Genomic DNA, 26,510 nt, shown 5'->3' on the forward strand with positions numbered 1-26,510 from the left:
AGAGAATCGCCAGGGCCCCAAATCAGAACACCTTATCCAATGGACAGCACTAGCTGAGTTGCCTCCCAAACTGAGCTGACTGTAACCTCTTACATGGCACACTCCGTCCCATGTTTCAGCCTTAGTACGGTAGTAGAATCTCCTATCGCTATTAGTTGGGGCCAGAGGGTCCCCTTGACGAAGACCATGCTCAACATAAAAAATTCCAACTGGACCTCCATTCAAAAGAATAGGCAATTTAGCTGAGGAGAGAAGCTGATGAATCCAATTAATCCAAACATCAAAGAAACCAATTTTTTGTAAAACATCAAGCAGAAATCTCCAATCCAGTGTATCATAGGTCTTTTGGATATCCAGTTTAAGGCCCACACTCCCTGCATGCACTTTATTATGCAAAAGATACGTTAATTCTGAAGCCATATTGATATTTGAAAAATTGACTTTTCCTTGTTGAATTGCATCTTGTTCTTCTGAAATCAGCTTCGGCAACAAACTAGTTAATCTTGATGCCATGATCTTAGGAATTAAGATCATGAAAAACGCACCACGGAACCTGTCAAGAACAGGGCACTATGCCACTATCTGGATTAAGGTTAAATACCACTGCCTTAATCTCCTCAGATGATGGAATGGAAGTAAGCACTGCATTGTCCTCAGCATCTACCAGATTATGAATATAAGAAAGAAGATCTGGATGAGCTGTTGTCACAGAAAGAAGATCCGGATGGTAATGCAGTCTTCCGAGACACCATTACTCGAAGTGTCTTCATTTAGTAAGCTGCTGAAATAAACTTTCCATCTCTCCTTAATGCTCATCCCTTATAATTGCATACATCGATTTCTGGAAATAGCTATAAGTCCTAATATTCCATGAACTTAGTTTTAGATAAATGATAAGATATGTTTGAATGTCGCAGTCTAAATAATTCCAGAAATTAATTTGAAATATTTACATTAAAGGAAATGGAGCCTAAATCACTTTGGTGTGAACAATGTTCCCAATAGTAGGATCCACCTCCCTTAAAATTCTTGCATATTTTCTTGATATTAAGTCTTGCTCAGTGATAGTTGGTAACAGCTGTAGGCCTTAGGATTGACTTATTACAGTTTTGAACAGGACAGTTTATATGCGGTAACAAACATTGTGATGAAAAAACTGGTTTAGCAAGCTATGAGGTAAGTATTCAGTTTAATTATTTTCATAATCTTTTATCGATTGTTCCTTTGAGCTATTATTCTTGGGAGTATAGAATTAATTTGCTTGGATACCATAATTATATCATGAGTTTAATGGTGGATAAACATATATAATAATGTAGATGCCCTATCATGCTCTCTCTCTCTCTCTCTCTCTCTCTCTCTCTCTCTCTTTTTGGGATGAATAAAAATTCCATTACCAAAGAAGAGAAGGAACAAAGAGCCCCTGCAACAGGGGGAAGAAGGAAGAAGGAAGGAGGAAGAAGAATTATACAAAGACCCAGGCCCAAGACCTCAGGAGGGGTGGGGGAGAGTGGGTAGGAGCAAGGAGAGAGGGAGACCCCAGGAGACAACAATAAGCCTGTTCCTTGGGGTGTCATCACACCTGGAGATCATGGAAGCCTTACTACAACGTCAAACTCAATAGAGTGCCAAATCTGCTGGAGAGATCTAGAGCTCTTGGACCATTTCCTAAGGTTGTGCTCCATCCAAATCTGGTAGATAGCTGCAAAGGCACGTTTGCCCTCCACATCACAAATTGTCTTGCCGGCGAAGGTCATGTCAATCCAAATCCATTCCCTAGAGAATGACAGAATCCTCCTTCGCCTGGGTCAACACTTAGCTAGAAGCCCTTTCCAAACCGTGGAGAATGGAAAGGCGAAGAAGAGATGATACACATCTTCAAAACCATTACAACTAAGGCAGCAAGAAGGGGAAACTGAGATGTGTCTGTGGAGGAGGAAGGATTGTGTTGGGAGGGACTTTGAGAAGGCCTGCCAAACAGAGAAGCTGTGGCGGGGAATATGACCGTTGAACCAAACCAATGCTCCAAGGGGACAGGGGATCATGAGCTCTGATAAGGTCCCACGCTGACTTGGAACTGAAGAAACCGGAAGAAGTAGGAGCCCAAACAATATCTCCAGCACCTGAGGGCCTTCTTGGGATGGAAGGAAGGTCTAATCAAACTGAGGCCAACTGGGGGGGTCGAGGATGTGGGGGGAGCCCAACCATCTGGCCTAAGGATGTCCATAACCAGAGTGACAGAGTCTGGTTGCAAAAGTTCATATTATAAATGGCTCTGGCTCCTACTAAGGGTAGAAGAACTCTGAGAGGGTGCCAATGATCTAGCCACAGATAGTAGAGGAATCATCATCAATCCGGGAGGTAATAGCCCCAAAAGCAAGAGGCGAATCTTCAATATATTTTTCCAAACCCAATATCATGCTCTCTATCTTCTCAGCAGACATTAGTTTTTGTATTTCTTGAATTTACTTTACAGGTTTAGGGAGCAGGCTGTGTTACGTTTTTATCGGTCTTAGAATATTGTTTAACCATGTGTTTGTGCATGCTACTTGTTTATTTGTTATTTTTGTGTTTAGATGCAAATACGTCATTAGTATTGGTTCCTTGCAAATTATGTGCATTAAGTTGGCTGGACTGTTTCAGTTTTGTCTTGTAGCTCTAGCTCCTCTGACGCAGTCAGAGTAGATAGTGATGTAGATTATTAGGGATGCATCATGCAAGTTGAGTCCCCAAAAACACAAGTTTGCTTGAAAATTCCGGGCTGGGCTTGGATTTTCAGTCTATTGGCCAGGATATAGTTAGAATTCAGCCCAAAGTCATGCCAGGCTGGGTTAAGTTTGAGGCCTGGGGTTCGGCCCGGCCTGACCTGAGCCTGATTTAAATGCATGTTTGCTTTCTGTTATGCATAACACTTTAACTATGCATAAAGAAGTTTGGTTAGATTGATGATGAAGCTTATGCACTACTGTTGTAGAGGTTAGGGTTTGTACCCCCTTGACGTCTCCCTTTAGTAAATATATTTATTGATTTTACAACAATTATTTTGGATCAGGATGGGCTGGGTAGCAGATACATCACCAAAAGGGGCTTGTTTTACTAGGAATAAGCCTAGAGTTGGGTTGTATACATGCTCGGCCTTTGGTCCATTGGGTTTTCAATGTAATCGGCCACTTTAATGGGCCTAAACCATGGGTAGTAAGTCTGCATACACGATTTCCTTTATTAGGACTTAATTTCTTATACTTAGTTTATTTTTATGTTGTTTTGGGTTAGTTCAATTGAACCGGTTGTATGTGGTTCAATTTAAGTTGAAGTAATTGTTATTTAGTGTCTTAGTTAGGCTAGATTAGGATTCTATAAGTCCAGTCCTGTTTTGAGTTTGTATCCTTTATTATTTCACTTTCCTAGTCAATTTAGGTTACCTTATTAGTTAAGGATTGGGTTTGGCCTTTCCTTTTTAGTGTAGAAGTCTAATTTTGAGTTTTCTATATAAGTTTGTAAGGTAGGCCAGCATTGTACACGAATTTAGTAAAGAAATTGCAGCGTTTGGTTGCCTCTTCATATTTGAAGATCTCGTGTTTGATCAAGGAACCCCTTGTGTGAGATCAAGGTAGGTTGGTGTTTGATCCAATCGAACCACCTTATGGTGTGAGGCCCGGGTGTTATTTTTTGTTATTCTTATTATTCCATCATCTTCTTCGTCCATTAATAAGTAAGTATACTTCTATTTTCCTGCAACTAGAACCTTTGTTTATTTGAGATTAAGCAACCCAACCGTTGGATCATGATCAAATTTTGACCGAATCTCAGGAACCCTAATGATCCAATGGTTGGGTTGCTTAATCTCAAAAAACATGTAGCATGTAATGAACATTGTTTCTAGAAGATTACCCTACTCCTACTATACTAGGATTGCCTCATTAAGCAACAGATTGTATTCAAACTTTCAGCAATTATTCCTCTGCCCTTGTACTGAACTCGATTGGTGTTATGGACCTTCCAACCATCTAATTTTGTGTTATTGATAATCTCCTCAAATCTGGAATTATTTCTCTATGAAAAGATCTTGTTTGACTACTGTTTTGATTATTCAAATACAGTATTACATTACTGGGCTTGGGTTGTGCTTTCCCAGCCTGAGGTCAGGCATGGTGGGCTAAGGGCAGGTGAAAAATGATATCTCGATGGGCTTTGGTTTTAAAAAAATCTAGGAACTATATCTCAGCTGAAGGGAAATAGGCTAGACATGCTGGTTGAGTAGGTTTGCGGTTGATGGAAGAGGTGGAGGCTGGTTGGGCACAGGGTTGGTTGTGGGAGCATATTCTCTGAAATTTACTGCAATTTGATGAAGAAAAAAAATCCAGATGATCTATGATTACGAATTCCAAAAATCAAACAAATACATGGTAGTTAGCAACAAACTAAGAAAAATACTCTGCGAGATAAATTCATTCAAAAGTTGAAATAATCCTGATCTTCAGTTGAACTTTTCATTCAAAAGTTACACGCACACACTCTCTCTCTCTCTCTCTCTCTCTCTCTCCCTCACACACACGCACACACACACACACACACAAACACACGTCCAAGCCCACACACACGCACATGCACACGCTCGTGTACGCACTCACTTGCTCGCACACGCATGCGCACTTGCTCACTCGCGTGTGCTCGTGCATGCACTGGCTCGCGTGCTTGAGTATGCACGTACAGAGTTTGAGATCACCAATTTTCACTTGACTTTGAGTTTTCTCTTGGGTCACACCGCACGAGAGAACCTCCGAGTCACACACACAGACAATACTCATCTGCCTAGGGGTGTCGATTCTAAGCCTGTCCCGACCGGTGAAAGCTCGAAACCGACCCGAGTCGTTAGCTAAACGTGTCGTTCACGGTGCAAGGGATGAATCGACAGGTGCCAGATCGAGCCCAGCATGTTTAAGCCCGTGTATGAACCGTTTGTTTTACCCCAGTTACCCCTTAACTTCCCTATTTTTTCCCAAATATACCCTTTCTTATTCTCTTTGATTAATTTTATCTTTTCGCATTACGTAATATATAAAAGACTATGGGCCGAGTAACACAGAATTTATAATTTAATATTAATGAACTATGAAGTTGATGGACCAAAAAAAATGAAGCGTATAATCAAGGCTATTTATATTGTTTGCAATGCCATCATTGATATGTCCATCGAGATTGAGGCCCATAGAGCTCCAAATGCATTGAGAAACATTCTCTCAAGTAAGTCCTTGTTTCATCCCAAAGAATTGAATCTCGTTAGGAGCTATATGGACCAAACTTGCTGATGCAAATCCAAGCATCCGCAAGAAGAAGAAGCAGCCCCATGATTAGGACCGAGTGTTGGAGCCTTAGTTTATTTCCATACTTAGTTATTTCAGTCTTAGTTTATTCCATATTTAGTTTATTTTCCAGTCTATTTGTAAACTTAAATTGAACCGGTTCAGACCTGGTCCAATTTAAGTGATCTATTCCTATTGGTTGTTTGGGGATTTAATCCTATTGGTTGTTAGGGAATATTTTAAGTTGTTAGCTTTTAAATTAAGTGTCCCATCCCCTCCACGATTTAAAAAGGGGAATGATTCATATTTGTAATAGGATTTGGGCCTTAGAGTTAGAATTTATGAATGGAAGGATTCAAGCTATAGAACAAGATTCACAGCAAGGGAAAGAGAAAGAAGAGAAGATAAGAGAGGAAGAAGAAGAAGAAGAAGGTTAGGAGAATCGATTATGTGTGTTGAGTGATTCTCAACACACATGTTAACTTCATTAATAAACTTCTAAAAATTACATAGGCCTCCCTAGGGAGGAAAAAGGAAATAGGAAAAAAAGGAAAAAATACAACTTAGTCATGTCTTATAATAAGACAGTGACAGAACTACCCTTACATACCAAATATTCTAACAACTCTAACACTCCCCCTCAAGCTGGAGAATAGATGTCATACATTCCCAGCTTGCACAATAAGGTACTCCAAGAATGAGACCCTTGGTGAAGATATCTGTTACTTGATCACCTGTCTTCACAAAAGGAGTACAAATGCAACCAGAATCCAGCTTCTCTTTGATGAAGGGTCAATCAACCTCAATGTGTTTGGTTCGATCATGTTGAACTGGATTGTGGGCAATACTTATAGCAGCATTGTTGTCACAATAGAGTCTCATTGGCCCTTCAGTGTCAAAACTCAAGTCTTGAAGTAGTCTCTTCAGCCATATAAATTCACACGCTCCATGAGCCATAGCTTTAAACTCTGCTTTGCGCTAGATCTAGCTTCAACTGGTTGTTTCTTGCTCCTCTAGGTAACTAGATTACCACCCATAAAAGTGCATTACCTAAAAGTAGATCTCCTGTCAGAGACTGAACCAACCCAATCAGCATCCGTGTAACCTTCGATCTACAAATGGTCATGCCGGGCAAATAGAAGACCCTTTCCTGGGCAGGATTTCAAGTACCTAATGATGCGATACACTACATCCAGATGTCCACTCCTGGGAGCATGCATGAACTGACTCACCACTCCAACTGCATGAGTGATGTCTGGTCGAGTCAAGGAGAGATAGATTAGTTTCCCAACTAATCTTTGATACTTACTTGCATCTATGAGAGGAGAACCACATTCATCACTAAGCTTATGATTCGGATCAATTGGAGAGGTTACTGGTTTACAGCCCAACATACCTATCTCTTTCACAAGCTCCAAGACAAATTTCCTCTGGCATATATTGATTCCTTTCTTTGATCTAGATACTTCAATACCCAAGAAGTATTTCAAGAGTCCAAGGTCTTTGTTCTCAAACTGTTTATCTTAGCAACATCATTCCCAGTTAGTACTACAATGTCATCAGCATAGACAATGAGAGCTTTGACTGTACCATTTCCTCTCCTGATAAACAAAGTGTTGTCAGCTTGACTCGGGTAATGCCCATTCTTCAGTATGGCTTGCCTAAATCTCTCAAACCAGGCCTTAGGAGATTGCTTAAGGCCATAGAGAGCTTTCTTCAAGAGACATACTTTCCCTTCAGCTGAGGGACATTTAAAATCAGGTGGGGGCTGCATGTACACTTCTTCTGCTAAATCTCAATGAAGAAATGCATTCTTCACATCTAATTGGTACATTGTTGGCCAATCTTTATTGGCTGCTACTGAAAGAAGAACCTTGATTGAGTTATGCTTGGCTACAGGGGCAAAAGTCTCTTTGTAGTCAATACCATACACTTGATTGTACCCTTTTGCAACCAGCCGAGTTTTATATTTTTCCACTATACCATTTGATCTATACTTGATGGTATAAACCCATCTGCACCCAATTGGAGTTCTCCCCCTAGGAAGATTAACCAATGTCCAAGTACTATTCTTCTCCAGAGCCACCATTTCCTTAGACATTGCTTCTATTTTGGATAGGATAAGGCCTTTGTGACATTTTTGGGAATGGGAGAAGACTCAAGGGCAGTGGAAAAGGCAATACCTATAGGAGATATAGAGTCATAGGAGACAAACCGGGCTATGGGATTAGTACAGGCTCTCTTCCCCTTTCTCATAGCAATGGGAAGATCTAATTCAGGAGGAGAATTGTAACCTAACTGGGTAGGATGAGACTGAGGATGTGGATCTAAAGAGGGCTTTTGGCAGGGCTGCTTTCCTTTTCCCTTCAAGCATTCACCTCTTTTGTACACAACATCTTTGAATCTTTTCTTGTGCTCTTTTTTCCTGCTAGCATTACCACCACTACTAGCATCAACATCCACTTCTTTGTATTTTCCAATATCAAATAGGAATGGGGAAGTGGAGGTAGGCAAGGGAGATAAATGGAACTATTTTAAGCCTGTGTTAAAGGTGAGGGGTCATTTTGACCAAACTATTTAGAGAAAGAGAGGGAGGGAGGGAGGGTTGCGTTAATGCCTTTAGCTGCTGTTATCCCTGTGTGAACCCAGTTCTACTGCTAGGGTCCCAGCAAAAATTTAAAAGTTGGATTGGAGACCAAGATCATTCCTTGGCAAGATCCAATTAGCAAAATCTGAATACTGCTATTTGGCGAATCTAGTATATATGACATTGAATCTGTCCGATTTGATATTAGTATGATTGGCTGATCTGACATATTCAATACTGATCCTGAAATCCATGGTTCCTGGCGAGAAATGCTGTTTCATCAAATGCTTTGTACTTTGGGTTATCATAAAACTTGCAAAATTTGTCTGTTTTGATAACTTCTAGTTCATTGTTAACTTCTTTATAGGTTCTGTATGAAAGAAATCCATCCATGCATTTCTTTCACTCTATCGTTTTTTTTTTCAGGTAAACTTTTCTTACTTTGAAGCAGGAGAAAACAAACAAGCCCTAGTGAAGTTGATGACGTGTCAGAGGTTAGTTTGTACTTCCCAAGGCTGTGGATATTGGTAATATTATTTTCTTGACAACTCTGGGATTTCAAAAATGCATTTGGAGCTTTTCATATAGTGAAGTTGGCGACCTCTTTCTCTCTCTCTCTCTCTATATATATATATATATATAGTGCAGGAGCGTGATCGGTTCTGGTTTTGGGTCAGTTTTCTGGTTCAAAACCAATCTCATGACCCAAGGAAGGTTCAAACCTGGAAACCTGGACTTGTGGTGCCCAATCTGGAAGAGTTTTTCAGCTTGTGTTCAGGTTTCCTGATTTTCAGCAACCTTCTCCTCATCCAAGTCATGGGAGTTTGTTTCTCTATTTATTTATTATATTAGTGGGCTGAGGTAGGACACCTTTTGGTTTGGTTTTCTGCTTTGTTAATTAAGTAGTTAAGATAGATTAGGACACTGCAAGTCAGCCAATGTGAGAGGAGTTTTTTCCTTTTTCTGTTTGGTTTCTTCTTTAAGAGTTGGGTAAGTTAGGAACTCTTACAAAATCATCCTATGACTGGAGAACTTTCCTATTTATTTGAGTTCTTTTAGGTAGTTAATCCAGGTCACTCCTATTGCTGTCCACACATGGGAGAAGTTTCTTTTATCTTTTGTTATTATTTTATTCAATTTAGGATACTGCCACATCAGGCCATTGATATCTTTGTTTTAGTTTTCAGTTTATTTAAAGCAATGTAGGCCTAAGGCCACCCCACGATCTCCTCTCTTTTCACTCTCTTCTCTCTCCTCTTTACCCTCCCAAAGATTGAACTTTTTGGCTCTCTTCTTTCTTCTGCTTCTCCAACCTGCGATCTGAAAACCAAATAGGTCACTCTCTCTCTCTGTGCATCTGTTTGTGTGTATGCATTTTCAGACAATTTTGGCGTAGCATTGGTAATATGAAATGAAGCCATTACAGAAGCATTGGGATTTGGGCAGTCCCCAAGCATGATGAATTCTCAATTTCTCATTAGATTCATGATCCTTAATCATGGTGGTCCTTCACTGTCATAAATAACTTTGAAATTTTGTGCGAGTGCTGGAGCTGTAGCTGAGGATTGTGCTATCAAGGCCATTCTCAATCATGCGTTGTATTGTATTTGCATCTTCACCGGGATGGATTGCTGATGATTTAATGTTCTTATTCTGATGGTATCTTGAATGACGTAGTTGCTACCTTCATTGTCCAGTTTGAAATCTTAATAGTCCTTATCATTTCAACTGTCTACTTTGTATCCTACATGATGAGTCTTAAGACAAACTTGGAAGCGTCTTGTCCCCAATATCATTTTGAAGGTTTTGAAAGTTTGCACATTTGGTTAGGTTTATTCAGTACCTTGCCTCTACGAAGGAATGTTCCTTTCAGTGGAAGCTTGGAGTGGTTAGTGGGATGGCTGAGGAGCTGGCTAAGCAAGGAGTCTTTTGTCGTAGCTTGTGTTGACCCCAAGTTAGGACCAGAACCGTGGCTTAACGTCTGGCCTTGGACCTTAGCATGTGTCTGCTGCTCCTTCTTCCTATGTGTGTATACCCTAAGCCTTGCATCACTGTTGATTGGATGGACTGAAGGTATGAAGTTCCTGCAACTAGATTGGAATAAAACAGGAACCGTAGGCTAGGAGAACTGAAGAAAAACGCTGCAGCAAAGTAAGTGAAAGGTAACAATAGAATTAATAGATGAATAAAACACAAGTAGGTTTAGAACTCACCGACAGATAAGCCACAATAGCATGAATATGCTTGGTAGAATTGATTGAACAGTGAAGGGAAAGAAGAAGGAACGAAAAGATAAGAAAAAGAAAGGGGGATATGACTTGGTATCACCACCTAGGGTCTGCAACTGAATCACCACAGCAGCATGGTCTCACAAGAGCATTTATTCAATCACTAAAGTCATGGGCACCGTGCACCCTCCTCTTTATTTATAATAAGAAACCAACCAACTACAAAATTGTAACCCTCTTATGCATTGGTAGGTGGGGGCGTTACTTGGCTGCCAAGCTAATTAGGATCTTTTGAAAGAAGATCCAATGCTCTTACAAAAATACAAACTTGCTAAAATCTAAAGGACTCTTAGTTGCTATTTCCATAACCAAGAGTCTTCTACTATAATATAACTGAAAATAAAATAGTAACTGAAAAAAGTAGAAACTAAATACAACAGTAACTGAGGAAGATTGTTACAGCTCCATGCCTAGCTGTCCTAGGAACAAAATAGCAACACAAATTCACAAACAAAGGCCCACGTGTGCTGGCCTATTGCTGGCCCAAGCTAGGACCATGAACCGTGGGTTAACTTGATTAACTTCTGGCCTAGGATCTTGGCATGGGTCTGCTGGCCCTTCTTCCTATATTGTATACCATTAATCTGCATCAGCTTTTTGTAATTTTTGTTGCTGTAGACTATTTGTGGTCTGTCTCCTTTTTTAGGCCTGTTGTACTCCATTTTTTTTCTTATATTTGGGTTGGGTGGTGCACTTTTCTTTCTGAGAATTCTTGTTTTTGGTTAAAGGGTCTGGCAGTAAATCCCCTCCCCCTTTTCCCTGCCGTTTCTCTCTTAATTTTGATTTGCTAATATTTCTGATGACTGCCCAGTGGTCCTGAAGTTCTGGGGTGGGAAAAAAAAACTTGTATTCTTTGTCTATTTTTAGTCAGCTCATACAGTTATATGCATGGCTCATAAATTTGAGGGAATAAGTTGCTAGCACCCCCTTAACTAGGACCTTTTCCACCTAACCTTGTAGTTTCTGCCACTTGGAGTGATGATTTGGCCATGTGACCATTGAACAGATTCCAAGTTTCGGTTTCGAGCTTGGAATATTTTACAAAACCGTGATTTCGGTAAAAAATCTGGAAGGTTTTAGTGGATGGTTTCAAAACTCAAATAGCCACAAATTAAGCCCCGAAACTTGTAGGAAACCCTATTTTAGGCCCCTTAAATATAGTAGAACCTTTAGATTTAAAAAACACACCCAAAATGGTAGTTTGACTTTGGACCCTAGGTTGGTAGTTGGTAGTATAGGTTGTTCGCTATTGTATACATCATATGTTGTTCGCTATTGTATACATTCTCTAATATGACCTATTCCACACAACTTTGAATCTTGCACAAAACTTCCACAAATGTTGCAAATTGTCGCTTTTAATGCATTGATTGCGTTCTACACTTCTACTACTGCCCAAAAACTTGTTCCACATTCGTATGGCAGTCATTTGGACAAAAAATCACAAAATAACCTAGTTTCCACAAACCTTAAAAGTCAAAACTAACGTAACCAACGAAAAGGGTTGAAATTTTGACCCATTTCATTCAAACCTATACATTTTATATTGAAGGTTTGTATTGTTTCGGTCGAAACAATACCAAAACCACACATATTGTTTGCCTTCCATCATAACCTTGCACTTTTTACATTTCTCATGGAGTTTCATTTTGACATCTTGAATTTTACGCGGTAATTTTGAATTGAGCTCGTCTACCAACCATTGGATTTGCATCAAATTCACGTGGCTGCCTGTGAGTTGAGCGCGGCACGATGGCCGCTCATCCCTAGGCTGCAGAGGATCCAAATCTCTACTTTTGTACTTAAAAACTAAACATATGTATAAACGTATGTATAATAAACATATGTATTGAACATATGTATAATAAACATATGTATTAAACATATGTATTAAACATATGTATAAAACATATGTTCAAATGGCATTTTTTAAGTTGGGTCTGCTATCATGAAAAAAAAAACTAGCCTACAATGTAGACTGCGACCTGCCATTTTTGAATTTTAAGCGTTAATTTTGAATCGAGCTCGTCTACCAACCATTGGATTTGCATCATATTCACGTGGCTGCCTGTGAGTTGAGCGCAGCATGATGGCCGCTCATCCCTAAGCCGCAGAGGATCCAAATCCCTACTTTTGTACTTAAAAACTAAACATTTATAATAAACATATCTATAAAACGTATGTAATAAACATGTAATAAACATATGTAATAATGTATTAAACATATGTATTAAACTATACATATGTAATAAACATATGTATAATCTGTTCATACATAAAACATAGTTTGGAAGTTGTACATATATAACATTCGAACAAAAAAAAAACATAAGTATATGACATGAATCTATAAGCTAATCTAAACAAAGTATATTGAATCATTTCAATATTCCTAGTTTACTCATTCTAGGTACAGATTTTTTTTTCCCAGGGAATCTTTTGTTGGAGCAAGTTTTCTCACTCGTATTGTCGTATCATGTGACCCCACGATTGGAGTCTTATGTCATTGTTCTAAAACAACGTGAATCCTAACGCAGAAAAAGAATAAAAATTGCAAACAGCAATTAAGTGGAAAAAATGGGAGAAATATATGGGCCCTACCATATTTACTTTGGAATGGGCCATGTCCAAGTAAGAACTCCAAGTCGGGCAAGTTGGGGTCTGGGTTATTGAAAGCCCAGATCCTGCCCAAGGTCTCAAATGTGCATCACAAGCCTGAACCATCACGTAGTTGGGTTGGGGTATCCTAATTATAACCAACCTGACATTGGGCCGGGCTGAGCCAAGAATCAACATTAATCCCCTAGGAGGGAGATAATACGGCCCAACCCAAGGCCTCAGATGCACACCCCAAGCCTTGACCGCCATGTGATTGGGCTGGGGAAGGTTGAGCCTGAGTTGAACAATAATTAAGACTAGTCCCCTACGTGCATAGGAGAGGGAGGGTTTCCTACCCGCAAGCTGTGTGGGTCTCAATTCTTGCAATGGTCCAAATCAGTCCCGTGGGTTGGATTTTAAAGTGACATGTGGAAACCAGTTAGGATCTCACTGCACCTCATTCGTTTCTGAAATAAATTTCTAAGGGGCGCACGTTCTGTGTCTGAGAGCGCATCAGGCCGCAGGCTGTGCCCAGACACATGGGGCGGGACAGGGTTGGGATTTTGGGCATTTGGGGTTGGGTGCCGACCGGTCATTTCACCCATCCCCCATGTGTCTGGGCTCACCCTGTGCCCTGGTGTAGAGAACCTTATCCAATTTTTAAAAATCATCTTGGCAACTTTACTTCGATAAAGTAGGAACAACTGTAGTTTTACATGTTTTATGTGAAAATTCTGTTTTGAAATGGGTCATCACCGTTCATCAAATAGAGAATTGGGTCATCACTGGTCAGATCAAGGGAAGCCGGTGATCTTCGGCCACTAGGTAGACAAAATTGAGTTGGACCAAAAATTCTAAAAGATTAAGCTGAAGTTGTGAAAAACTAGGTGGGTTTGGCTGGCGAAACACTAATGTGGACCCAGTGAGTGAAGAGAGAATCTCCTCAGCCATGGGACCTGACCCTCTGAATTAATCAAATCTCATACAATAAGTCCTGAGAGATTATTTTTCACTTTAACTTTTAAATCTACCTCCTAAATACATATTGAGATGACCTAACTATGTATTACATGATTATTAATGTTATATTGACCCTTTAATGTGTATATTTCATTTTAATGTTCCAATGGCATTTTTTAAGGGTCTGCTATCGCGAAAAAACAAAACTAGCCTACAATGTAGACTGCTACCTGCCATTTTTTAATTTTAAGCGGTAATTTTGAATTGTGCTCATCTACCAACCATTAGATTTGCATCAAATCCACGTGGCTGCCTGCGAGTTGAGCGCAGCATGATGGCCGCTCATCCCTAGGCCATAGAGGATCCAAATCCCTGCTTTTGTACTTAAAAACTAAACGTATGTATAGTAAACATAAGAATAAACATATGTATAAAACATATGTAATAAACATGTAATAAACATATGTATTAAACATATATTCGAATGGCATTTTTTAAGTTGGGTCTGCTATAGTGAAAAAAAAAAACTAGCCTACAATGTAGACTGCGACCTGCCATTTTTGAATTTTAAGCGGTAATTTTTAATTGAGCTCGTCTACGTTGCATGTGGTTGCTTGTGAGTTGAGTGCAACACGATGGCCGCTCATCCCTATGCCGTAGAGGATCCAAATCCTTACTTTTGTACTTAAAAACTAAACATATGTATAATAAATATATTTATAAAACATATGTAATAAAATATATGTATAATAAACATTTGTATAAAACATATGTAATAAGCATATGTATTAAACATGTGTAAAACATATTTAATAAACATATGTATAATCCGTTCATACATAAAACATAGTTTGAAAGTTGTACGTATATAACATTTGAAAAAAAAAAAACATAAATATATAACATGAAACTATAAGCTAATCTTAAAAAAGTATATTGAATCATTTCAATATTCCTAGTTTACTCATTCTAGGTACAGATTTTTTTTTCTAGGGAATCTTTTGTTGTAGCAAGTTTTCTCACTCATATCATGTGACCCCACGATTGGAGACTTATGTCATTATTGTAAAAAAACGAGAACCTTAAACAATGCAGAAAAAGAATGAAAAGCGCAAACAACAATCAAGTGGAAAAAATGGGAGAAATATATGGGCCCTACCATATTTACTTTGGAATGGGCCACGTCCAAGTAAGAGCTCCAAGTCGGGCAAGTTGGGGTTTGTGTTATTGAAAGCCCAGATCCGGCCCTAGGTCTCAAATGTGCATCACAAGCCTGAACCATCATGTAGTTGGGTTGGGGTATACTAATTGTAACCAACTTGACATCAGGCCGGGCTGAGTCAAGAATCAATATTAATCCCCTAGGAGAGAGATAATACGGCCCAGCCCATGGCCTTAGATGCACACCCCAAGCCTATACCAGTTTACCGCCATGTTATTGGGCTGGGGAAGGTTGAGCCTGAGTTGAACAATAATTAAGACTAGTCCCCTACATGCAGAGTAGAGAGGGAGAGTAGAGAGAGAGAGAGAGAGAGAGAGAGAGAGAGAGAGAGAGAGTCCTACCCGTAAGACTGAAATAATTCACGAAATTTCAGTGAAACCTTTAACATTGCTATTGAGTAGATGGACTCCCTGGGTAGGCCACCTATCAAATTGGCAGTGTATATCAACCATATGATCCACCATGTATGGTTTTTTTAGACTCTTTTTGCCTTGTTTTTTTTTAATGGTACCTACTGAGTTCACTTGCTTTGGTTTTCAAACATTTTTCACAACTCTCAAGGATGTGGAAATGTCAAATTAGTGATAAGTTTTAACCTAGTTAAATGATGATGTGGAAAGTTGGCCCTTACTGAACTACCATGTAGGGTGTGGGGGGAGGGGTTGCAGGCAAGAGCATGTCAAAGACCCATTCCATAAGTTTGATCCCTTTTTTTTTTGGTGAATAAAAAAATTCTACACTAAAACCCCGAAGGGGAGGGGAAAGTGGGGGGGAGAGTAATACAAGCCTCAAGCCCTAGGAAGGAGGGCTAGGAGACCTAAAAAGAGAGACATCTAATCCCCAAGAGACAACAATGAGCCTGTTCCTTGGGGAATAAAAAAGGGGACCATGAGGGAGCGAATGAAGCTTAGAGGAGACATAGAAAAAGATGGCTTTCCAAATCAAGTTAAAGGATCGAGAATTGGTGGTCCATCTTCTGAGATTCCTCTCCATCCAAATGTGAGATAAAACAGCCCTGAACACAAGCTTACCAACTGTATCACAGATAGAGCTACCAGAAAAAGTCATGTCTAACCAAAGCCGTTCCTAGGCCAGAGAGAGCTAAGGGCTTTTTTCCTGATAGTGGAGGTAAAAGGGCAGGAGAAGAAAAGGTGGTCAATATCCTCAATGCCATTCCAACAAAAATGCAAGTGGGGGAAACAGGGATGTTGTGGTGAAAGAGGAAAGCTTGGGTGGGGAGGCAAAGGTTAAGGGTTCTCTAGACAGTGAAGCTATGGCAGGGGATGTGGCCTTGGAACCAAACTAATTTGTGCCAAAGGACGGTTGGGGATGGGGATCTGACAAATTTCTAGGCGGATCTGAAGCTAAAAAGACCATTAGGGGAGGGGAGCCAAATAACCTTATCCACACAAGAGGGGAGAGAGAGTGTCCGACCTGGGAAAGACTAGGGGGGAGGGGAGGGGGGAGGACTAGGAACCAATGGAGATGATTGAGGAAAGAGGAGCTGATTTGGGGATCCTTGAAGAGTAAACCAACCGACTCCCAAGCAAGTTGTAAAGGACTCCTAGGGGGTGCCTGGATCAAGCCAGAGGGAGATGGAGGACCCGTCGGCAGTCACAGAGGAAGTTGCATTGACAGCGAAGGAGAAGGATTTTATGCCAAACCCAGGAGGAGTCAGCGGGAAGGTGGACAGTCCAAATGGAGTCATTTTTTAGGAGGTAGGAGTACACCCAATTGACCCAGATAGAATCACGCCTAGTGGAGATTTTCCAAATGAGCTTTAGGATACCCGCAATATTGGAATCACGGATACAGTGAAGGCCAAGACCTCCTTCAGATTTGGGCTGGCAAATGGACTTCCAACTGATTGGGTGGAGGAATTTAGATGCTTCTTTCCCTTTCTAGAGGAAGGCACAAAAGATGGATTCCATTACTTTAATGGCAGACTTAGGAAGCTCATAGATGCCACACCAATGGATGTAGGAGGATTGAAGAACTGATCTGATATACTCAATCCTTCCTGCATAGGATAGGAGTTTGCCTTTCCACTATGGAGTCTTGCGAATGAGGTCTAGCATAGGAGTACAATGATGACTGGTTAGCCTAGTAAGGATGAGAGGATGACCCAGGTATTTCACTGGGATGGAGCCAAGGGAAAAGCCTGTTAGACGGAGAAGGTAATCTTTATTTGAGTCAGAGATCGTAGAGAGGAAGATTTTTATTTAAGGAGGTTGAGGCGAAGACCAGATAGAGTTTCAAAGAGCTGCAAAAAGAGGACATAATGGCTGAGCTAGAAGCATGGTACTAAAACTCGGAACTCGACCTTGGGAAAAACCGAGATCTCGGTCCAGTTGGTGCATTTCTTTTTTCAACTCGAAACCTGGTTTCGGTGGGTTTTAGACCTAATTTGGGTCTGAAACTTGGTACTATGACACTATCAGATTTTGCAAAAACAAATTCCAAATAGGAGTTTCACTTTGGACCCTAGGTTGGTAGGCGATGACGTACTAAAATACCCTACTCTACTCATAATTTAGTAATAGAAAGCAAGCAAAACATTCAATTAATGTAAAACAACTTAAAGAAGTATTAGAAATGTTGAAGTGATACATCAAACTGTTTAACAATGTTACAACTATCATCACATAAAATTTGCTTGAATCACGCATTCAGTCCCCACTAGTGCCATGTAGTCTTCCCATGACATAGTGTTGTTGAACTGTTGCACATAGTTTTCCAAATCAATCATATAAGAGTTGTCATCAGCATCTGCCAAGTCCCCTATCCTAGGGTATAGCGGTTGCCATGAGGTGTGAGACAGTTGCCATGAGGCGTGAGATCCACAGTGACTTTTGAAAAATGCTTCAAATTTGAAGGTAAAATGAGCTCATAGCCTTCAAAGGGGAAGAAAAGAGCTTCTGCACAGAACTCGATCGAGAAATCTTGAGTTCTGTCGAGTTTTGACACTTTTAAAGGATAACATGGGTCGAGATCTCGAGTTACCCGAGATCTCTGACCGAGAAATTGCACTTTTAAAACTCGTATTACGGCTTGTCTCGACCTCCTAGAAAACCGAGATCTCGGTCGAGATTTCGCGAGTTTTAGAACCATGGATAGAAGAGGGGGAGGCTTTGGAGAAGACCATCAGCACAGGCAAGATGAGTAAGGTTGATATGCTTGCACTTGATTCTCCTCTTGTTCTAGTAGATAGGAGATTCAAGTTTGATCCCTTTTCAGTTATTGCAACTTTGAATCTCCTCTTGTTCTAGTAGATAGGGAGATTATAATTTTCCTTCATTCATCCAGCTCTTGTTGATAATCCACCGACTACGATGGATATAATGTTTATGTATATAGGGAGAAGAAAGGGGGAAAGAGGCACTCTTCAAACAAAAATAACCAAGATTGAGAAAATAATCTGCTCCCACAGCTCGACTTCGGAAGCCCGCAAATATTTCAGCCCCTGTTGTCAATATATTGGGTCAACCTGTTCAACCGAATGACCTGACTTTGCTGATTCAATTATTGCACACACATGCGTGCGTGTGTGTGGGTTTTGATCAATATTAGGCAATCTGATTATTAACAAATCAGTAATATATGTATCAAGCAGACAGATTTAGTCCTCATGGACACTAGCATACATGAGGAAATAAGGTTATAGATTCTGTCAGAGAGGGCATGCTTTTATACATACATATTGTGCATATTTCCAGATTGGCATTTCTCATTGATATTGTATCGGCTCTTGACCTTATTATTATGAGATTAGGATACAACTTTCCAGATCTGATCAGGTTCTGGTTATCTGTTATGGAATCAGTTACAGAACTAGACCTGTCTGTTGTGAACTAGTCGTCATATAGCCATAAGCTAAACCCCTTAATGCGTGCTCATCATTCATTACAATTTTCACTAGCACAATAGTTTCTCTCGGGTTAATGCTATTTAATTTATACTCCATGCACTTACTGCATCTGTTTTGAATGAACATGCTCCTGAAGATGTGCTGAGAAGCTTATGTACAAAAAACAGAAAGAAAAGGATCTTTTAGATGGAAGACAGAAGGAGAAGCGGAAAAGAAAAAGGTTCTAATTGCAATGCTTTCTGCTTTCTTTTTTTTCTTTTTTTTTTTTGTTTTTTTTTTGTTTGTGGTTTAGTCCACTTTACTAAATATGAAAGGAATAAAGTATGGAGTTTTTCCTATCTTTATTAAAGGAACAGAGCTACAGTGGTATTCCTGTTTTTCCTATTCTCTGTTAGAAGTTGACTTCAAGGTCTAATTGTAGGGAAAGAACAAAAAATGGTGGTGATACAGATGATGAGGATGTTAATACTAATGAAAGAAGAAGAAAAGGTACTTTTTATGTATTTTTCCATTTTACCTTTGTTATCATCCCTGAACTTGTAAATTTTTATGTTTTCTGTTTGAAGCAAGCATGGTACTATTTGGCTTTCTTCTTTTCATTTTAAAATCATCTAGATGTAATTTGACTACAACCTTCTTATCTGCTGTGTGTTTATTGTTGTGGTAAATACATGTCAGGATACTATTGTAATATTGGGAAAGTTGTATTCAAGGGTTGAGAAGTACAAGGTACAACTGTACAAGCTCTCAGTTTTTGGTTCTCATTTCTATGATTTGCAAACCTTAGATCTATATGCAACAAACTCTAGCTGGTTCCAATCCAAGGGTGCCTAACACCTTTTTTTTGAGAGCATAGAAAATGGAGGGTTCTCAATGGCACCAAGACCAGGGAGCTCTAAAGGGGGAGGGAAAGCATAGTTGTCAAAGCGCTAGGCAACCCAAGACGTTGGAGGGAGTCAAAACTAAGGGGCTTATGAATAATTTTCTATAAGTTAGGGAGATCCTTGTAATTTCATAAAGTTTATATGTTGTAAATGTAGTGGTAGTTAATGAGGTCATTAGGAATCTATCCGATTTGCTTCTTTCTCTTCTATAACTATTGGAAACAACTTTGCTAAATTTGTCAAACCAAGTTCTCGGGGATTGCCCCAGGCCATAAATAGCCTTGTGAAGCTTACACACTTTATGTGCATTGTCCACCTTAGCAACATACCTAGGTGGTTGCTCCATATAGATCTCTTCAAATAAATAACTATACAAAAATTCATTCTTCATGTCAAGCTGAAATAAGGGTGAATCAAGATTAACAGCTGAGGGCGGGCCTTGGCACAACGGTAAGGCTGCTCCATTGCGAATTAGTGATCGCGGGAGTAAGGCTGCGTACATTATTGCCCTCCCCAGATTCCACACTGGTGGGAGCCTCTTGCACTGGGTATGCCCCCTAAGATTAACAATTTGAGAGATAAGAACGCGAACAAAGTTCTGGCGGTCCACAAGTGAAAATGTCTCTAAATGATCAAACCCGTATACCATTTCCCTTAGCTACCAAATGAGCTTTAAGTTGCTCAACAGAGCCATTAGAGTTATACATAATTCTATACACCTAACTAGACTTCACAAGTTCCTTACTTGTAGGTAAATGAACAAAAGTCCATGTGTCACAACAATGCAGTGCATCTATTTCTGCATCAATAGCCAATTTTCACCTAAGATGAGATAGCGCTTCTTGATAAGTTTTAAGGAACAGAGTGCATAGATAAGGACAAGGCAAATGTGTGAAGGAATGAAAGAAGATGGAAATAGAAACAAATTGATCTATAATATACGTAACAAGGGATTTTTGAGCACATGATCGAGACCTTAAAGACAACATGTATGTCAATGGTCGGACATGGGGGAGAAAGATTCCCGAGCAAAGAGTCTAACTATGTAGAGGGTGGTAGAGAAGAACAACTATAACTTGCAGAGATGGCTTATGATAGCATCTGCACACTTGTAGTGTTGCTAATTGCTAACTAAGATGTAGATTGAGAATCTGTAAGAGGAATCAATGCAGGAATGGGACGAAAACTGAAAGATTCAGTTTTTAGGACACGACACTAATGGGGGAGGGAAAGAAAGAAACAGAAGATAGGAAGGAAATCAGAATGGCAGAGGGAAAAGGGAAGAAGCAGTAGGAGAAGAAGAAAAGGGGGGGGGGGGGAGAGAGGAGAGAAAGAAAGAAGAAAACTCCAACGATTCTGCACTTTTTATTTTCTGTTCTGTTCTACCTATTCTGTAGGCTATTACATATTTAGACAGAAAAATGAAAAGTGTAGAGGGAAAAGAGAAGAAGCAGTAGGAGAAGAAGAAGAGGGGGTGATGCAGGACATTTGGGGGCTGTTTGATGAGGGCATTTTTCCAACACAATCTGGTCAACCCCTCAAGGTATACCAAAGGAGAAGACCACACTAGCAAGAATGACATATCAGCATTGCCACATCAGCACCTTGCCATGTCAGCATCTTATGCTACATCAGCATCTTGACATGTCAGCATTTTGCCACATCAATTCCTCCATGTCAGCACTGTCACATCGGCATCATCAGCAGAATAACCTTTAATTCTATTTTATTTTTATTTAGACATGTGTTAAGTTAATTTTAAATTTTAAATTTAAGCTGGGTAGTTTTTTCCTGTTGTTGGAAGTTACAAACCAGGTCAGTTGTAACTTCCCCCCTTCCCCTCCACAAATTTGGGACTACTGTCCAAATTTGAACAACAACCTTGTTCCCTCCCCTACACATGTAACCACCTCTTTCTTTTTGTTTAAATATGTATACTGCCTGAATTGGGTAGAGGATGGAATAGTGAAAGAATTAATTGAAGCAAGTTTGTTGTGAGTGTGCACTCTCCTTCCCCCCCCCCCCCTCCTTCTTCTCTTTTCTCCCCCTGCAATTCTTCTTCTTCTTCTTCTACTGCTTCTTCTCACGGTTTCTTCTCTTTTCCCCCTGCAATTCTGATTTTCCTCCTGGATTCTCTTTCTTCCTTTCCCCTCCCCCCATTATTTGGTATTAGAGCCCAAACCTTGATGAATCTCTCTCTCAACTCCTCTTTTTCTTCTCCCTCCTTCCCCCCCTCCTTTTGTCTCCCTGCAATTCTGATCACTCCCCCTCTTCTTCTTCTTATTGAATTTTGTTCCCCTTCCCCTTCTTCTCCTTCTCGAGTTCTTATTCTTCTTCTTTTCTTCTTTGTTTCTTCTTCTATTCTCCTCTTCAGGTTCTCTATATTTCTTCCTTCCCCCTCCCTCCTTTTTGTGTATTGTTGTCTTGTTATTTTTCTGCTACACAATGAATATGAACAGAAGTTGCCATGAATGAAGACTGGTGGATTGAGGACTGAAAATTGACATCGTTGATTACTACTTTGATTCTTCCGTTCTATAAAACTCGTGGTCGAGTTTTTTTTAAAGTAAGGGAGAGTTGATGCAGGACATTTGGGGGTTGTTTGATGACGGCATTTTTCCAACACAATCTGGTCAACCCCTTAAGGTATACCAAAGAAGGAGAAGACCACACCAGCAAGATTGACATATCAGCACTGCCACATCAGCATCTTATGCCATGTCAGCATTTTTCCACATCAATTCCTCCAGGTCAGCACTTTATGTCACATCGGCATCATCAGCAGAATAACCTTGAATTCTATTTTATTTTTATTTAGACATGTGTTAAGTTTATTTTAAATTTTAAATTTAAACTGGGTAGTTTTTTCTTCTTGTTGGAAGTTACAAACCAGGTCAATTGTAACTTCCCCCCTTCCCCTCCACAAATTTGGGACTACTGTCCAAATTTGAACAGCAGCCTTGTTCCCTCCCCTACACATGTAATCACCTCTTTCTTTTTGTTTAAATATGTAGGCTGCCTGAATTGGGTAGAGGATGGAATAGTGAAAGAATTAATTGAAGCAAGTTTGTTGTGAGTGTGCACTCTCCTCCCCCCCTGCAATTCTTCTTCTTCTTCTACTGCTTCTTCTCACGGTTTCTTCTCTTTTCCCCCTGCAATTCTGATTTTCCTCTTGGATTCTCTTTTTTCCTTTCCCCCCCCCCTAAAGGGGGGGGGGGGGGAGAGAGGAAAGACTTAAAGAAAGAAGAAGACTCCAACAATTTTACACTTTTTATTTTCTATTCTGTTCTACCTATTCTGATACCAAATTTGATGTAGGGAAGGTTCCTAAAGCCTAGGTATTCCACTGGTTTGAGTCCTTGACAAAAGGCAGCAAGCATACATTCCTTACACTTTAGATATTAGGCAATAAAAAATGCAAATAAATAATGATTAGAATATAACAAGGCTAATGTAGTCTTAATTGATTAATTCCAATTAGGCAACATGTGAAGGTATTAAAGATAATCAGCCTTAAGTTGGAACAATACAGGAGCTTTCAAAGTGCTTTGAAAAAAAATAGTTGCTGTAATAAATATTATTCACCAACTAACATGCAAAATAACAGTGAATTAATGTAGGATATTTAGCCTAATTGAAATACTAACAGGTTTGCATATTAAGTCTTTTTAATATAACAAGTTGTAGCAACAAGAGAAACATGGGCAGGGGGGGTTAGATGGTATGTGGTTTAATCATGAGATTAGAAAGAAAAGAAAGAAACAATAGGGGATAGAAGAGAAGGGGAGAAAAGTACCAGGATAGAAGAAAAGGAAGAAGAATAATTGCAGGGGGGAAAGAGAAGAAGAAGGGGGGGGGGGGAAGAAGAGTACACACTCACAGCAAACTTGCTTCAATTAATTCTTTCACTATTCTGTCCTCTACCCAATTCAGGCAGTCTACATATTTAAACAAAAAGAAAGAGGTGGTTACATGTGTAGGGGAGGGAACAAGGCTGATGTTCAAATTTGGACAGCAGTCCCAAATTTGTAGAGGGGAAGGGGGGAAGTTACAACTGACCTGGTTTGTAACTTCCAACAACAGGAAAAAACTACCCAGTTTAAATTTAAAATTTAAAATAAACTTAACATGTCTAAATAAAAATAAAGTAGAATTAAAGGTTATTCTGTTGATGATGCGGATGTGACATAAAGTATTGACATAGAGGAACTGATGTGGCAAAATGCTGACATGTCAAGATGTTGATGTGGCATAAGATGCTGACATGGCAAGGTGCTGATGTGGCAGTGCTGATATGTCATTCTTGCTGGTGTGGTCTTTTCCTTCTTTGGTATACCTTGAGGGGTTGACCAAATTGTGTTGGAAAAATGCCCTCTTCAAATAGCCCCCAAATGTCCTGCATCAACTCTCCCTTGCTTTAAAAAAAAACTCGACCACGAGTTCTATAGAACGGAATAATCAAATTAGTAACCATCGATGCCAATTTGCAGTCCTCAATCGACCAGTCTTCATTCATGGCAACTTCTGTGTAGCAGAAAAATAACAAGACAACAGTAACGAGGGAGGGAGGGGGAAGGGAGAAATATAGAGAACCTGGAGAGGAGAATAGAAGAAGAAGAACTCGAGAAGAAGGGGAAGGGGAACATAATTCAAGAAAAAGAAGAAAAAAGAGGAGTTTGAGAGAGAGATTTACCCAGGTTTGGGCTCTGATACCAAATAATGGGGGGAGGGGAAAGGAGGAAAGAGAATCCAGGAGGAAAATCAGAATTGTAGGGGGAAAAAGAGAAGAAACCGTGAGAAGCAGTAGAAGAAGAAGAAGAATTGCCGGGGGGGGAAGGAGAGTGCACACTCACAGCAAACTTGCTTCAATTAATTCTTTCACTATTCCATCCTCTACCCAATTCAGGCAGTCTACATATTTAAACAAAAAGAAAGAGGTGGTTACATGTGTAGGGGAGGGAACAAGGCTGCTATTCAAATTTGGATAGCAGTCCTAAATTTGTGGAGGGGAAGGGGGGGAAGTTACAACTGACCTGGTTTGTAACTTCCAACAACAGGAAAAAACTACTCAGTTTTAATTTAAAATTTAAAATTAACTTAACACATGTCTAAATAAAAATAAAATAGAATTAAAGGTTATTCTGCTGATGATGCCGATGTGACATAAAGTGCTGACATGGAGGAACTGATGTGGCAAAATGTTGACATGTTAAGATGCTGATGTAGCATAAGATGCTGACATGACAAGGTGCTGATGTGGCAGTGCTGATATGTCATTCTTGCTGGTGTGGTCTTCTCCTTCTTTGGTATACCTTGAGGGGTTGCCAGGTTGTGTTGGAAAAATGCCCTCATCAAACAGCCCCCAAATGTCCTGCATCAGACACTTAGCAGAAAAATACGAAACAACAACAACCATAGCCTTATCCCAACTAAATGGGGTCGGCTATGTGGATCCAATAGAGACTATGACAGTAAAAGAAATAAGAGAAGTAAAAGGGGAGTAAGAGGAGTAAAATGAAGTAAAAAAGACAATGAGTAAAGGGAGAAGTCGAAGCCGTAGTCAAAGCAGCATCCCAGGAACATTCCTCTATAAAGGGTCGGCTACATGGTTCTTTGTCCTCCACACCACTCTATCGGCTGTCATACTAGGATCGAGCCCCACCACAAGCATATCCTTTCTTACCACTTACCCCATAGTCATTTTAGGCCTGCCCCTACCTCTTTTAGCTCCGTCAACCTGAATCTGATCACTCTTCCTTACCGGTGCATCCATAGGTCTCCGTTGTACATGACCATACCACCTCAAGCGGCTCTCGTGGAGCTTCTCTTGGATTGGTGCAACTCCCAGTTCGGTTCTAATACAATCATTTCTTTCTCTATCTCTCCTGATCTTGCCACACATCCATCTCAACATCCTCATCTCCTCTACACTCATCTTATCTATATTGCTCTTCCTAACTGCCCAACACTCTGCCCCATAGGTCATGGCCGGTCTTATTACTGTCCTGTAGAATTTCCTCTGCAATTTAATAGGCTTGCGTTTGTCACAAAGCACTCCCAAAGCACCTCTCCATTTCAGTCATCCTACTTTAATTCTGTGGGAGACATCATCCTCTATATCACCCTCTTTGTTAATGATTGATCCCAGATATCTAAAGCATTCACTTTGTGGTAACTTTCGTTTCTGAAATTTCACCACTTCATCACCTATGCTGGTTTGACTGAAGTCACACATCATGTATTTTGTCTTTGTTCTGCTTAATTTAAAACCTTGATCTCCATAACTCCAACTTTGCATTAATCCCTTCCACTGTCTCATCTATCAAAACAATATCATCAGCAAACAGCATACACCAAGGGACCTCATCTTGGATGTGTCTGGTTAAATCATCCATGATGAGTGCAAACAAATAAGGGCTTAGAGCTGATCCTTGGTGTAACCCAATTGTAACAAAGAATTCGCTACTTTGACCACCTGCCGTTTTGACACTTGTCACCACACCCTCATACATGTCCTTAATTATATCCACATAGTTACTGGAGCTCCTTCTTTTCCCTAGAACATGCCAAATGAGCTCTCTAGGGACTCTATCATAGGCCTTTTCTAGGTCGATAAAGATGATATGGAGGTTCCTTTTATGTGCTCTAAAAATTTCCATAAGCCTCCTTAGAAGGTAAATAGCCTCTGTTGTGGATCTCCCCGGCATGAAACCAAATTGGTTCTCCAAAATATTAGTTTCTCTTCTTAGGTGGGCTTCAATGATTTTTTTCCCATAGTTTCATGATATGATTCATTGGTT

The 26,510-nt window shown here is 40.0% G+C and overlaps 1 protein-coding gene across 2 annotated transcripts in view; it reads left to right on the top strand.

The window, feature by feature from the left end:
• LOC122644252 (protein FRA10AC1) overlaps positions 1 to 26,510 on the top strand; it is a 92,892-nt gene that overhangs the window by 50,675 nt on the left and 15,707 nt on the right. For both annotated transcript variants that reach the window (XM_043837890.1, XM_043837889.1), the window contains exons 7-10: positions 1,118 to 1,176; positions 8,317 to 8,384; positions 18,963 to 19,046; positions 19,248 to 19,315. In XM_043837890.1, the coding sequence (XP_043693825.1) occupies positions 1,118 to 1,176; positions 8,317 to 8,384; positions 18,963 to 19,046; positions 19,248 to 19,315 (279 nt within the window). The remainder of the gene's footprint in view (positions 1 to 1,117; positions 1,177 to 8,316; positions 8,385 to 18,962; positions 19,047 to 19,247; positions 19,316 to 26,510) is intronic.

The sequence above is a fragment of the Telopea speciosissima genome, chromosome 10, assembly GCF_018873765.1.
Source record: "Telopea speciosissima isolate NSW1024214 ecotype Mountain lineage chromosome 10, Tspe_v1, whole genome shotgun sequence".
Taxonomy (NCBI): Eukaryota; Viridiplantae; Streptophyta; class Magnoliopsida; order Proteales; family Proteaceae; genus Telopea; species Telopea speciosissima.